This window comes from Sturnira hondurensis, unplaced genomic scaffold (assembly GCF_014824575.4).
Source record: "Sturnira hondurensis isolate 20B ecotype Veracruz unplaced genomic scaffold, ASM1482457v3 Scaffold0019433, whole genome shotgun sequence".
Lineage (NCBI taxonomy): Eukaryota > Metazoa > Chordata > Mammalia > Chiroptera > Phyllostomidae > Sturnira > Sturnira hondurensis.
Genome location: NW_028092064.1, coordinates 808,678 through 824,413, shown reverse-complemented (window position 1 = coordinate 824,413; position 15,736 = coordinate 808,678). Strand labels below are relative to the sequence as shown.

The following is a 15,736-nucleotide window of genomic DNA, read 5'->3' as shown; positions in this document are numbered from 1 at the left end:
ATTCTCCTATAGTTGTCCCATTGTCAGATCCACTAGAAATGCTTTTTGTAAATGTTTGCTGTTTGATACATGCTTACCAATGTTTGCCTAGAGAATGGAAGGAAAAGACTATGTATGGCATCTTACTTTGTTTACTTACTATTGCATTTAGTGTTATGAAATGGTAAGACTTTTTATACACTAAAACAAATTTATTTATATGAACAAAACATTCTGATCAGTTGTACAACTTGCAATTTTTTTAACCAACTTTAGAAAAAGTGTCTGAAAATAAAAAATATCTTTGAATTAGTGGTATGAAAGAAATAGATTCTTATTTTGCTCTCTTATTTTCTGTTTTACAAATGATTCATACTGTGTCCTGCAGGAGGCAAAAAAATGGCAAGAGAGAAAAGAAGCCTTGGAGGCTGTAGAAGTACTAGTGAAAAACCCCAAATTGGAAGCAGGCGATTACTCGGATTTAGTAAAAGCATTAAAGAAGGTAAATGTGCGGAGTTTCCATGCTGGTATCCCAGCAACAGTTAAGGCCATTGACTTTCTCTTTATTGGTCATCCTTTTTATCACAGCGACATTGCCATTTAAGGAACACTATTGATGGTTTTTAAATCACAGGCACTCATTTTTGAAGGACTGTTTAAAATTATTGTCCTAGATTATTTTGGAGGGAGTAGTTTTCAGTCTGACTTTAAGTATGCTATTTAAGAGCATGTACAAACCTCAAGAAAAAGACGATCTTGCTGATCCAGACCCGACTACTCCAGTTTTATAATTTTGTCAGATGAACTATTTAAGTTGGCTTCATTTAATGCAATAGCTATTAAATACAAAGACTTTTTTGTTAAGGATGCCACACTAGATTATATCAGCATGTAAAGCAAAGGATGTGGGGCATGTGGTTAACTATAAAGTAGGCAAGTACTAAATAAGAAAAATATTTTTAGAAAGTATTCCTTCAATGTTGCTTAGGTCTAAGGTTGCTGCTGGGGGATAATTTTAAATACAGTGGCATTTCATCAAATCTGAAAGTGTAGATCAGAGACTGTGGATGTAGTGGTAGAACCTAAGAACAAACTGAAGACCTTGTCTTGAGTACAGCAAAGCTGAAAACTTTTTTGTTTCTTCAGCCTGAAATTACAGAGGATTAAAATGGTAGGGGGAAGAGGTTAATCTTTAATTATAGACACATGTAAGTACAGTAATTCTCTTTATTCCTGGTAGTTATATTCTATAAAATTACCACAAATACTGAATTAGAGAATGCTGAACCATTATTCCTGGAGAAATACAGGGTTAAGGCCCTGAGACCATTTGATCGTAACGTTTTCATCAGCTAATACATAAAACAATACCTAACCGTGTTTTATTCTTTTTGAAGATGCCTTATGTAATATAAATTATTGATTCATTAACATTGAACTCATAGCCAACTGCCCTATAGCTCGTGCCTGAACAAAGCTCATCTAACACACAGAATTTCTGTGTGAGACACATCACTGCCTTCTTGTGCTTAGGAATGCTGGACAGAACTTTAGCACTACGCTTAGGGGGCCATTCTAAACAGTGAAAGGATGTACAGAAAGCACCAAAATGCAAAAAATAAAAATTAAAAAAAAAAAAACAAGAAACCATAGCACTAAATAGACCATGAAAAGATATGTATTTAGTGTACAGGAACTAAAAGAAGAATGCAGTGTTGCTTTATTCAGTCTCAGCTGGCAATGTGCACATCAGGCCACTCAGACTTTTCGGAGCTCTGTGCTTATCTGCGAATGACCAGGAAAGTGCTGCGGGCAAGAGAGCAAGAGCTTTGCTGTCAGAACAGACTTGGTTTGAATGTAGCATTACTATTTGCTAGCTCTGTGACCTTGAGCAAGTTCATCTGTATTTAATTTTTGAAATCTACAAAATTGAACTAATAGTAGTACCTACTTGATAGGGTTTGGGTGAATATTAAATGAAATAAGGATTATAAAACACCTATAAAATTGCCATCTAATTTTTTAAAATAAATGTTAACTCTTTTCTTAATCCTTACTCCTCAGCACTTAGGGAGTAGCTATGGGTGCCATTAGAATTTCCTTGCATGCTGTACATTACAGATTGTTTAATTTGGAGAATTGGGAATGAAGCATTCTGCTTAGGGAATGCCAGATCTTAGGGACTATATAAAATCCAAAGAAAAGTGGAAGCATTACCTCTATGTAGGAAAAGAGTAAAAAAACAGGAGTTTGGGGCACTTAAAAGTGAAGCAGCTTTTTACCACCAGCTGACTTGGGCAATATACCTCAGTAAAATCTTAGCAAGAAGGAAGCCAGGCATAGTCACCGTCTTGCTCAAGTGACACAGGAACATCTACTACCTGTGAGTTTTGGGAAGTACTAGGCTCTTTGGGGTGTAGTACAGGAGGGTGGTAGTACAAACAGTGGGGGAGGAAACTCTGCCAAGTGGCTGTAAATGCAAGCTTGATGGTCTTTTCATAATTAAAATGGCAGCTGCGAAGCCAGAAGCTCCCTCAGAGGAAAGGTTGCAGTGGTGCTTACAATTTAGAATCTGCCTGGACTTCTTGATGGTTGCCTACAGCAGTTTCTGCTGGTGTTCCTGGGGTATTAAAGTTAGGGCTGCTGCACTGTGGGGTCTTCCAGAGAAACATCATCGTAGCTTTCCCTGCCCCAGAGCAAAGTCAGCAGGCCTCCAGCTTCCCTGCCTTTGTCAGTCACCTCCTCCTCTGACAGCCCAGACTACCACTGATGGAGAGTTAGTGGCTGGACGTTGTGGTTTTATGTATATTTTTATTGGTAAAACTTCAAGATTGGAGACTAAACATACTGAAAGGAAGCTCCCAAATTTGATATTGTTAAAGAAGAATCTCTTCTTTTGTAGGGAATGTAATTGGCCATCTATTAACATAATAGCTTTTAGAATTCTTTTAAGAGGAAGTTTTCGGTTTCCTTCTACAGGTCTGTGACTCTTTTGTTTTCCTTTTTATAGGTAGTTGGAAAGGACACCAATGTCATGTTGGTGGCTTTGGCAGCAAAATGTCTTACTGGCCTGGCTGTTGGGCTAAGGAAGAAATTTGGACAATATGCAGGACACGTAAGTAATACTTCTTAAGGACAAATGGGCAGTATTATCAAGAATGTCAGGCTAGTTTTCTCTAAACTTTAAAACATCTCTTTGGTATAGATATTGAGTAAAGTACATTTCTCACTAAGTTATATTGATATTGAACATAACTCCTCACAACATTTCAATGAAGATGTCATTTATAACTAAATTCATTAGCTTTATGTAGAAAATCAGGCACTTGGCCTAAAGTACTTAGTTCAGTTGATTTGCTTATTACTTATTGATTAATATCTTGCTTTTGTCCTACAACATTACATATAGTATAACAGGATGAACTTAAAACTTCGGATATCCAGGGCAGAGCAAAAATGAGAGTAGAAAAGACGATATAAAACAAGAAGTGATATTAACATATAAAATGCATTTGTATAGTGTTTTCCTATTTGAAAAATAATTTACTCATATACTTGAGATATTTTATATAGGTTACACTGTTCATGATATATCAGTTTAATTTATTCTAAGAAAATCTCACTGGAGACATTCATTGAATATACTATTTTCTTTGTATAAATTTGGAAGCAATCAAGTTTGATAATAGTTTTAATAAATTGAGGTGTTTAACTGGCATCTGTCAGTTGTTGGCTTCTAAACCTGAATTACTTAGAATGATTCAGCATCTGAAAATTGTACTGAACTCTAAAGTTTAACTTGCTCACCGCCTGATCATTTGATTCCCTAAATGAACATAAGATTCTCCTAATGGTCCATAACCATGTGTGGGTTTTATATTGTGAAGCTAATATCTAGCCTCTCTTAGTTATGGTATTTGGAGCTTGCTAACTCATAACATTAAAAATAATTTCAGAGAACTTAGCTGGAAAAAAGAAGATGGTACCAAATAAAAATAAATCATGACTAGCTTGTTACCAGGAAATAAAAATAAAGGTCCAAAAAAAGCCTTAGCCCTTACTGGTGTAGCTCAGTGGGATAGGCATCTTGCTGTAGACCAAAAGGTCACTGGTTTGAATCCTGGTCACGGCACGTGCCTAGACTGCGGGCCAGGTCCCTGATTTGGGGGTGTGTGAGAGGCGACCAGTAAATGTTTTCTCACACATCACTACTTCTCTCCCTATCTTTCTCTCTCCTTTCCCCTCTCTCTAAAAATAAATAAAAAGATTTTTTAAAAAGCCTTAGACATATAAATCATAAACTAAAATAAAATTATAATTAATATACTTTTAAAGTCTTCTCTCTCATTTTTGAAGATTTTATTTCTTTATTTTTAGAGAGTGGGGAAGGAAGGGAGAGGGAGAGGGAGAGAAACATTGATGTACAAGAGCTAAATCGATCAGTTGCCTCTCACACACACAACTAGGGACCTGGCCTGCAACTGAGGCATGCGCCCTGACTGAGAATCAAAGTGGTGACCTTTCGGTTTGCAGGTGGGCACTCAGTCCACCGAGCCACACCAGCCAGGGCTAATAAATATTTTATAGCAATCATATATTTATAGCAATTATATATTATATACTATCTGTGTATATGCTAAAAAAGTTTTTTTAAAGATTTTATTTATTAATCTTTAGAGGGGAAGGGAAGGAGAGGGGGAGAGAAATATCAATGTATGGTTGCCTCTTGTGCATCCCCTGCTGGGAACTGGCCTGCAACCCAGGCATGTGCCCTGACTGGGAATTAAACCACGATCCTTTGGTTCACAGGCCCGTGCTCAATCCACTGAGTTACACCAGCCAGGACTAAAAAGTTTTTTATATTTCTTCATGGAAACCATATTCTTTATACTATGTATGATAATTTCTGTGAAATCTTGAAAAAAAAATATTTTGAATTTCATTAAACTTTATATCTTTCAGACCTTAAAAACAACTTTAATTTGCCTGCTAGCACAGTGCGTGATACTCAATAGGTACATTAGGCATGTACTAAATATTTAATGAATTAGTGATGGTTTATAAGATAAAAATATATAAAAATTCCAACTTTACTGGTCTAAACTGAGCACTTGAGCCCTGGCTGATATATAGCTCAGTGGATTGAGCACGGGCCTGTAAACCAAAGGGTCATGGTTCGATTCCCAGTCAGGCCACACGCCTGGGTTGTAGGCCAGTTCCCAGCAGGGGATGCACGAGAGGCAACCACACATTGATATTTCTCTCCCTCATTCCTTCCCTGCCCTTATAAAGATAAATAAATAAAATCTTTAAAATAAATAAATAAACTGAACACTTGAATAAAAGGATGTAATTCTGATCAAAATTGCTGCTATTTCTGAAACTATTTTTTTTTCTTTAGTGAAGGGACAGTAGACAGCCTAGTCCAGTGTGATATATCAGAATCTTGGGTGGGGATGAAGAATTATATACTATACCTGTAAATCCACCTTGTTGAGAATTATGTTGTCTAATAAGAGATTTACTGATCAAAATGGTTTCATGGTTGCATGTAAGGTATAGATGCTGAAAAAGGTTGAGATGCACTGCTATGGTGGTATGGAATTGGACCCCTTAATTATTCTAATGTAAGATTCTTGTGCCCGTCAAAAAACAAAATGATGCCCTTGCTGGTGTAGCTCAATGGATGGAGCATGGGCCTATGAAGCAAAGGGTCGCCAGTTCGATTCCCAGGCAGGGCACATGCCTGGGTTGCAGGCCACGTCCCCAGGAGGGGACACATGAGAGGCAAACACACATTGATGTTTCTCTTCCACTCTTTCTCCTTCCCGTCCCCTCTCTATAAAAAATAAATAAATAAAATATTTTTAATGACTTTTTTATCCAACTTAGCTATTCACTTTTTGTTTTGGTGAGCCAAACCTTATTTTAATAACAACTTTTTTGAGATATAATTTATATACTATAAAATTCACCCTCTTTTTATTTATTTTTTATTTTTTTAAAGATATTGTTTATTGAGCATGGTAATGGATTTATGGTGGGCCCTTCCCTGTGGGCCTCTCATAGTGTACCCATGCCAGAGTAAACTGCAGCCTTGAACCATTGCCCAGCCTCCTATGTGGGCTGTGAGCACTGAAGGGGGTTGTACAGTGTGAAAGAAAAAAAAATGAAAAAAAGAAAAGAAAAAAAAATATTGTTTATTTATCTTTAGAGGGGAAAGGAAGGAGAGAAATATCAATGTATGGTTGCTTCTGGTGAGTCCCCTGCTGGGAACTGGCCTGCAACCCAGGCATGTGCCCTGACTGGGAATCGAACCACGATTGTGTGGTTCGCAGGCCCGCTCTCAGTCCACTGAGCTACACCAGCCAGGGCTCACCCTCTTTTTAAAGTGTGTAATTCAGTGGTTTTAGTATATGCACAAGACTGTATAATCATTATTAACCATTACTACTATCTAATTCCAGAACATATTATCACCCCAAAATGAAACCCTACGCCCATTATCAGTCACTCCCCATTCTTCCCTACCCCTAGACCCTGGCAATCACTAATCTGCTCTGTCTCTATGGATTCGACATGTCATATAAATGGAATCATACATATATGACCCTTTGTGACTGGCTTCTTAGATTTTGCATAACGCTTTCAAGGCTCATCCATGTTATAGTATGTTATTAGTACATCATTCCTTTTTGTTGCCAGATAGTATTCTATCTGCTCATTTTTGTAGGTTGTGCCAACCATTTTGGAAAAATTTAAAGAGAAGAAGCCTCAAGTAGTGCAAGCCCTGCAGGAGGCAATCGATGCAATCTTCCTTACTGTAAGTGGACGACAGGAGTGTGGGCTCTTGTCTATGTGGTGTTTTGTTAATGCGATGTTTTGATTATTCTTTAGAGTTGAGAAAAGCTCACTGACCACATTTTCTATCTAAAGACCACTCTACAGAACATCAGTGAGGATGTTTTAGCGGTAATGGATAATAAAAATCCAACCATCAAGCAGCAGACATCGCTTTTTATTGCAAGAAGCTTCCGCCACTGCACTGCTGCTACCCTGCCTAAGAGCTTGCTGAAGCCCTTTTGTGCAGCTCTACTTAAGGTATAGACTCTCTTTGAAATTGGAGGAATATTTTATATCCAGCTAATTATGTATGGTGTCTATTTGACTTTCAGACTGTGTATTCCAGTGTTTTGAAAAGCTTTGGAAACTGAATCCAAATGTGTATTGTTGTGTTCCTCTCCTTGAAGCACAAGTTCCATTAATTGCTAACCATTTTCTTAACTTGGCCCATTTACTGGTGTTCAGCTGGATCTAGCCAAGCACAGGCATACAGTTTGGACTATCTGAAGATCGTTTGAATGTGAGACACTTTAGATGAAGGGTAGGAGGAAAAGGGAGCACTTACATGCTGAATAGATATCAGAGGTTCCCTTAAACCAAAAAGAATTTGTGAAAGAATAACTGAAAACTGACAAAAGGAAAGCCTTACTTAGCTTCAATGAGTCATAAAAGACAAATTCGTTATCTAACAACCATTAGTGTGACTTAAAATCAGTAATACCTAGAGTACCTTTACTGAGATCATTTTGTTTACTTCCGGGCTGTAGCACATCAGTGATTCAGCTTCTGAAGTCAGAGACGCTGCATTTGAAGCATTGGGTACAGCTTTGAAGGTAGTTGGTGAGAAAGCAGTAAACCCATTCTTAGTTGATGTCGACAAACTTAAGCTTGATAAGGTAAGTTAGTAATAGATTATAATGAAATTGGACAATAATGTATTATGGCTTTATTTTCTATTTTGTCATCTGTTTTATTAAGACAAAAATACTAATATCAACTTGTGAAGTTTATTTCATTGCCACTGGTGATTCAAACCTAGAGTTTGAAAACACAGCTTTTGAAGATTTAAATTTCATTCCAAGCTGCAGTTATCATATTAGTAGAAATACCTTTCAACTTATAACATAAAAAATAAAGCTTAGTGACCATAACCTATAAAGGTGAAAACGGTGTTTTAAGATAACTTTTTTCTAGTATCTGGAAAATTACCTTTCTAATATGAATGTCTTCTCAGATTGTGGTTATTGCAATTCTAATTTGTGTGGAAATAAAAAGATAAAGTCTGGGTAATTTATCTTTGTGGAAAAGGAAACTTTTCTCTCTGAATTCTCATATCATTGTGATTTAAATGATCTATGATAGTAAGGTAGTGATTGTGTTTCAAAGTTGGGCTTGATGATGTTCCTCTCAATTTCATTCTCCAGATCAAAGAATGTTCAGAAAAGGTGGAGCTGGCGCATGGTAAGAAAGCTGGACTGGCAGCTGAAAAGAAGGAATTCAAGCCTGTTCCTGGAAGGACTGCTTCTTCAGGGGCCGCGGGAGATAAGGACACGAAGGACGTTTCGGTACCCAAACCAGGACCCTTAAAAAAGGCCTCTACTACTAAGGTTAATAGATGACTTGGAAAATATGGTTTAAAAATTAGAATTTATATAAGGTAGGGTCTGAATCTCAGGTTAATGGTTGTCCTTCCAGTATGATTTCATTTGAGAAATAAACTCACTACCACATTCAAAATACAGCAGAACGTCTGTTCATAAAGGCAGAGTATTCCAACAATACATTTGGTTATTTGAGACTTTAATAGAGATAAAAATGGTAATGGAAGTACATGAGTGCATTTTAAGGGATCAGAAAGTATTATGAAATAAAATGGGGCAAGGCACTTAACATAAATAACATCACCTTTGTCATTTTGCTAATAATGCTGCTGAGTTGCATCACTGAGCCTCCTACCAGTCCACGTCTTGTTACCTTTGCACAGTGTAGAAGAGGCGGAAGTGCCCAGGGGCAAATGCGGCCCTCCTTTAAATGGACACTTATCTTGGGGACTCTTCTAAGTTTAAAATGGGGCCTACAGTTTCCCCTGTGAATGGTCTTCAGAAGGTCTGCTTGCCTTTGAAATGGCTAAATTCTGTGGGTACTAAAAATATGCTGTTGTTGTTGTTGGTTGTGTTATCTCTCATTTTTAAAAAAGTTTTGATCGAGATATAGTTCACATATAACATTATATTAGTTTTTGTGTAACACAGCGATATAATAGTTGTGTATGTTTGGAAATAATCACCACAATAAGCCATACACAGTTACAGTGATCCCTCATTTCAGAAAAATTTCCAAGAAGTGTCTGACCCACAGAAGTTTAGGAAACACTCTTCTAAATCCTTGAGTGGTCTGATTGTTTTTTTAATTGCTTGTAGGCTGGTGGACCACCTAAGAAGGGGAAACCAAGTGCACCAGGAGGTGCAGGGAGTGCTGGAACCAAGAACAAGAAGGGATTGGAGATCAAGGAAATAGTGGAGCCGGAGCTCTCGGTCAGTGTTATATAACGCGTCTCAGACTCGTAAGCCATGGAAAGTCAGTATCTATAAGAAAACTTAAGTTCTTCCTTTCCTGCATTCTACAACGTACAGTTATTTCAGCTTTTTAGCTTCTTGAAACTGCCTTAGGCAAACTTCCCCTTTATGGTACAAAAATAGAAACCTCAGATACTGTAGCTTACCTATAGGATGTTCTTGTATTTTTACATTCTTGCTATCTGTTTCCTTAAGCAATTTTTTAACTTTAATGTGTTTGTATCTTACAGATTGAAGTTTGTGAAGAAAAAGCTTCAGCTGTCCTTCCTGCTACATGTATACAACTTCTAGACAGCAGTAACTGGAAGGAAAGACTGGCGTGTATGGAAGAGTTCCAGAAGGTAGGTGCATAAGGATGAGTTGAGAATGAAAGAAAATGACATTTTATAGAAGTGATGAAACTGAAAATGGAAAACCTGTCCTATTGTTGTGTTTTATAAGTGAACGTGTTTTGAGGTGTTACCTAAAAATGAGATGGGGTTATTTTGTTTGTTTTTTAGCTGTGTGGTGTTTATCTTCCAACCTCTGCTTCCTATGGTTTCTATAATTTCATAACTTAGTACTTACCCAAGAAAATTAGGCTTATTTTGAGTATAAGGTTTAGATGAATTTTAATATTATGGTACAGTATTTGTTTTTTAATACTAGTAGGCAAACATCTCTCCACTTAAACCACCCCCTCAACCATTTCTGTGTTTCTCTCTTTGTCGTCATAATTCTTGGAGAACAGATATTATCACGTGGTATGAGAAGCTCCTCTCAAAGATCTGTGTTGGGAAGGAGCGTGGAAGTCACCTTGGCACATCCTCTGTGATTCTGATGGGGAGGGGTGGGGAGAAACTGAGAGAGCGCTGGGGCTGGGGCAGGGGACCTGGCTGCCAGTCCAGCACCTGCCACATGTTGTGTTCCCACCTGAATTTGTGCATCCTTGAAATTTAATACTTAACCACTTTTAGATCTACCTTTTCTGTGTTTTTAGGAAAATCAAATAAGTCAAAATAGTAAGCATTTTCTGCCACACACTAGGCAAATGAAAACTGTTAGCATTACTTTCCTTGGAGCAAATTGTGATTTCCTAAAATTTGAAGAAAAAGTTTCAATGGTTTTATTATAACAACTGTATACTAAATATCCAACTTAAGAAACAAAGCATTATAACAGAAACTATTTAAGGTCCCTCTTTATTTCCATTCCCATTTTGTTATATATACTGTTCCTTGGAACTACTCATTACCCCTTAACTCTTATTCTCTGGCTTTACTTCAAGGCTGTTGAACTAATGGACCGAACTGAAATGCCATGTCAGGCATTAGTGAGGATGCTGGCCAAGAAACCTGGATGGAAAGAAACTAATTTTCAGGTATTTTTTTAACTGGAGATTTAATATTTTTTATTGAAGTAATTTCCGTTACATCTTTGTATGGCGTAGTAGAGAGGTATAGTTTTAGCAATGATTTTTAGCTTTTTGTTTTTTAATCACTCAGAAATATGTCACCTAATTTTGAGTGAATAAATGTTTGTCTAGTTTATGTATATGCATTTTCTCCTCATTATTTAGGCCTAGAAGTCCTCTAATCTTTACATATTCAAAGGAGGGATAAACAGTGAAATAGCTTTCTTATTTGTTTGGATAAAAAATAAATGCAGTGTTTAAATTGCCAGTGAAAAATTACCACAGTCTATTTAATTAACTGATAACAGAGATGAAATTCAGCAATGCCGTTACTTGGTCTAAAAAGTAGGTTCAGCAAAGTGATACAGGGAGAAAAACAGGAGAAGAGTTTCCTTTTCCCAGATATACATAGACCTCATGTAAAAATTTTTTTAATGTGTCAAGTCTGTACTTAGCATCCTGCTAGTCTCTTTTTTGCTTCTCTTCTGCCACCTCTTGTTCTCTCCGTGGGGTCTGTAGCTCCCTCTCACTGTGTCCCCTTCGCACTGTTCCGCAGTGCCCACCCACTCTGCCTGGCTCCAGGAAATCTCTCCACGCCGAAGCCTCTCGGGCTTCCCTCTTCCCCTCACACCACGTTTAACGCTCCTCTCTCTGCAGCTGCTCAGACAGGTGAAGGAAGCACACCTGGTTTCAGCTCCTGTGTGTTAGATCCATAACGCAGGGTAATTTTATATACTTTTTCCTTTATAACAACTTTATTGAGAGTGTAAAACTCACTCTTTTAAGGTGTACAATGCAGCATTTTTTAGTGTATTCACATAGTTCTCCAACTCCTACCACTATATAATTTTAGGATATTTTCATCACCGCAGAACGAAACCCCATACCCATGCGTAGTCACTCTCTGTTCCTTCCCAAATCCCCAGCCCCCCGCCAGTCCCTGGAGGCTATTAGTTTACTTTCTGTCTCCATGGATCACTTCTGGACATTTCCTATAAATGGAATGATACAAAATGTAGCCTTTTTTGTGTCTACTTTTTACTTTGCATGATATTTTTACTGTTCATATTGTAGCATCTATCAACTCTACATTCTATTTTATTGCTAAATAATATTCCATTGTATGGATGTACAACATTTTATTTACCCACCTATCAGTTGATATGCATTTTCATTGCTTCCACTTTTTGGCTGTCATGAATAACACTGCCATGAGCATGTATGCGTGTCTTTATGTGAATATGTTTGAAATTCTCTTGGATATATACCTAGATGTTGAATTGCTGGGCCGTATGGTAACTCCATGTTTAACATTTTTGAGGAATTGCCAAACCGTTTTCCAAAGTTGTAGCACCATTTTGTATTCACACCAGCTATACAAGAGAACTCCAGTTTCTCTACATCCTTGCCAACATTTATTAATTCAACATTCAAACAGAACAAAGGGAAATATTTATGGGCAAAGGGGTCTCAAGTCCAGTACATCTGCTGTCATTACATCAGTATCTTTAAGTTGTTTTCTAAGCTTCTTTCTTTCTTCCAATTAAAAATCTACAAGTTCTTTCAGTCTCTCAGATTCTGTTGTGTGTGTGCACAGGAGGGTCACAGTTCTTTTGTGAGCAGCTCTATGAGGAAGTCTTGAGTCCTGCAGTTAATGTAGTCATTCACTGTGTGTAGGAAGATGTGCATTCATACCGGATGCAAATCATTATGTAAGGAAAATACAGAAATTAAAACTTTCAATTCATGAAATGTCTATGTGGTATCATTGCTGATATTTTAAAGCATTGCGTGATTTGTTTTCTCTTACCTGTTACTTAGCTACTTTAATTGGTAACAAAGGCTAAAAATTAGTTTGCTTCTTTATTTAAAATTCTGATTTCAGTTTGGTCATGTTCTCAGCTGTCTTTGACTATATTACATCTTCAGGCTGCTATAAAAAATAAGTACAGCCCTGATTGGTGTGGCTCAGTGGGTCAGGGGTTGTCCCACAAACTGAGAGGCCGCAGGTTCAATTCTCGGACAGGGCACGTCTGGTTTTCAGGCTGGGTCCCTATTGGGGTGTGAGAGCGGTGCTCTCCCACATGATGTTTCTCTCCTGCTTCCTCCCCCTCCTCCTCTCTAAAAATAAATAAAATCTTTAAAAACAGACAAGTACATAAATAATTATCTTTGTCTTATTTATAACTTTATCATAACTTTATCCTTGTTCAGGTGATGCAGATGAAGCTTCATATAGTTGCTTTAATTGCCCAGAAGGGAAGTTTTTCCAAAACTTCAGCTCAGATTGTCTTGGACGGCCTTGTAGACAAGATTGGAGATGTGAAATGTGGGAACAATGCGAAAGAAGCTATGACAGCAATAGCTGAGGCGTGTGTGTTGCCGTGGACAGCTGAACAGGTTGGTGACACAGCTCTCTTTCCCCAAGTTTTCCTAGGTTTTTTTTTTTTTTTATTTTAATTTGAGGTTACTAATTAAGCTCAGTTCTTGTCTTCTCAAGTAAAGCTGTTTTTGATACTGTGTTTTTATTTTACCATTAATAATACATTATTGCATAATAATTAAACTTTATCTTAGTCAAATATATTGTATTGAAGCTCTGGCTGGTGTGGGTCAGTGAATTGAGCACCAGCCTGCAAACCAAAGGGTCACTGGTTCAATACTCAGTCAGGGCACATGCCTGGGTTTATGGGCCAGGTCCCTGGTGCTGGGCACTCAAGAGGCAACCACACGTTGATGTTTTTCTTCCTCTCTTTCCCCCTCCCTTCCCCTCTGTCTAAAAATAAATAAATAAATTTTAAAAAGAATATTCTATTAAAGATGAGAGTGATTTTATCTTAAGATACAATCCAGAGTGATCACTATTGAAAAGTTACAAACAATCCAAAATACTTTAATACTACTGTCACTTACATCATTTTCTTATATGGGTTAAGTATTTTATTCCTAGTCATTCTTGCAATTGCTTTAGCATCAGGAAAACCATGTTTCATCCACTTCTGCCTTAACATCACCTGTATTTCTATGAGGTATATGAGAGAAAACACAGATTTGTGCTTTTTCCCCTTCTGCTGTAGGTTATGTCAATGGCTTTCTCCCAGAAGAATCCCAAGAATCAATCAGAAACTCTGAATTGGCTATCCAATGCAATAAAAGAATTTGGTTTTTCTGGGTAAGTCAGAAAAAAATCCAGTACAAAACAATTGTTTTACCAATCTGTAACTGGTGATTATATTTGTTTTAGTTATCTCTGCTTAATTCTCAGAAGCCAGAGTTTATATAAAACAAAACTACACCTGTTCCTCAGATGTCTATACAGATGCTCTTTGACTTATGGTGGGGTTACATTGCAGTAAATCCATTGTAAGTTGAAAATATTCTAAGTCGAAAATGCATTTAACACACCTAACCCACTGAACATCATAGCTTAGCATACACTACCTCGCACATGCTCAGAGTGTTTACAGTAGGCTACAGTGAGACAAAGTCATCTGAAGTGTTGACTCTCTCATGGAATAGAGTATGTGTATTTCTACACCATTGTAAAGTCAAAAAAATCCTGAGTTAAACTATCATAAATCGGGGACTGCCTGTATTGGCTTGTGCACCTGCATTTTGATATTCACTAACATTCTCTAAGTTATTTTTCCTTGAGTGTTAATAACTGTCCCACAGAAAAGCCACTTCCCAGGATTGCTAATCAAATACGTTTGCAAATCACTACATATAATTGTATGTGTTTAGAGACCTCTAGTGTACACTGGTGAAATAAAGACTTTCAGAAGTTGTTCAATAGAGAAGCTTGTTTAACTTGCTGTTTTCCCAAACTTATTTGCATATTGAACATTTACTTCATTTAACAAAAATTTTATAGAGCTTACTTTATGCTGGGCATTTTCTAAGTAATTTATTAGATTCAATCATCATAAAAGCCATGTGAGGTTATTATCTCTCTTATACACACACACACATATTTTGTTGTTGTTATCTCTTTTATAAATAAGAAAACTAGGGCACAGAAAGCTTAAGTAATCCGTTTAAGTCACAGCTAGGAAATGACAAAACCAAGATTTAAACACAGGCAGTCTAGCCCTGGCTGGTATAGTTCAGTGGATTGAGTGTGAGCCTGCGACCCACATGATCGTGGTTTGATTCCCAGTCAGGGCACATGCCTGGGTTGCAGGCCAGTTCCCAGCAGGGGACTCTTGAGAGGCAACCATACATTGATGCTTCTCTCCTTCTCTTCCCCTCTAAAGAAAAATAAATAAAATCTTTAAAAAAATTACTAAACACAGGCAGTCTAGTTCCAAGAAAGAATATTGTAATTGCTGTATTAAGTTGCCTTTTTCTGTGTCATGTTGCTTTTTACAACATGCCTCTTAATACTTTGCAAAACAGTTCTGAATTCTACCAAGTAAAGAAATACTGCGTTAGAAATTATCATTCAAGTGTCATTCACACAAAGAAATGTCATGTCAGTATCTGTGGTGCCCTCCCCATAGTTGAGGGTATTGTTATAACAATTGTTATTATTATAATTGTATAGCCTTTGCTGTAAAACTAATCTCTTGGCATGACATAAAAGCCAGATGGATATTTTTCTCTTTTTATTCTATCATTTATGATCTTTTATGTATTCACTTATTCAGTGACTACAGATGTTTACCTATGATTCCAGTCATTTGTTCCAGGCTCTAAAAATACATCATGGACAAGTTAAAATTCCTGATTTCATAGCACTTATATTTGAGTAAGGGGAGATGACAATAAACAGTAAAAAAATATGTGAGGAGGTCTAAGAACAACAGAACTTTAAAAAGTGGGTTGAGGGGTTAGGTGATATCACCTTAGTGTTGTTGGGACGGGGTTCTTTTCTGTAAGATAGATCAAGAGCCCTTGCTGAAACAATGACATCTGAGCAGAGACCTTCAGGACATGAGAGAGT

The 15,736-nt window shown here is 37.2% G+C and overlaps 1 protein-coding gene and 1 non-coding gene across 5 annotated transcripts in view; both read left to right on the top strand.

The window, feature by feature from the left end:
- The window catches only part of CKAP5 (cytoskeleton associated protein 5), a 94,091-nt gene that overhangs the window by 41,054 nt on the left and 37,301 nt on the right, over positions 1-15,736 (top strand). For all 4 annotated transcript variants that reach the window (XM_037028017.1, XM_037028016.1, XM_037028014.1 and 1 more), the window contains exons 8-18: positions 368-481; positions 2,990-3,094; positions 6,713-6,802; positions 6,916-7,080; positions 7,590-7,718; positions 8,247-8,429; positions 9,243-9,356; positions 9,629-9,739; positions 10,666-10,758; positions 13,006-13,191; positions 13,869-13,963. In XM_037028017.1, coding sequence (XP_036883912.1) covers positions 368-481; positions 2,990-3,094; positions 6,713-6,802; positions 6,916-7,080; positions 7,590-7,718; positions 8,247-8,429; positions 9,243-9,356; positions 9,629-9,739; positions 10,666-10,758; positions 13,006-13,191; positions 13,869-13,963 — 1,385 coding nt within the window. The remainder of the gene's footprint in view (positions 1-367; positions 482-2,989; positions 3,095-6,712; positions 6,803-6,915; positions 7,081-7,589; positions 7,719-8,246; positions 8,430-9,242; positions 9,357-9,628; positions 9,740-10,665; positions 10,759-13,005; positions 13,192-13,868; positions 13,964-15,736) is intronic.
- Positions 6,001-6,134, top strand: LOC118974563 (small nucleolar RNA SNORA42/SNORA80 family). The gene has a single exon (XR_005063926.1). It is a non-coding gene; the product is annotated as a small nucleolar RNA SNORA42/SNORA80 family (small nucleolar RNA).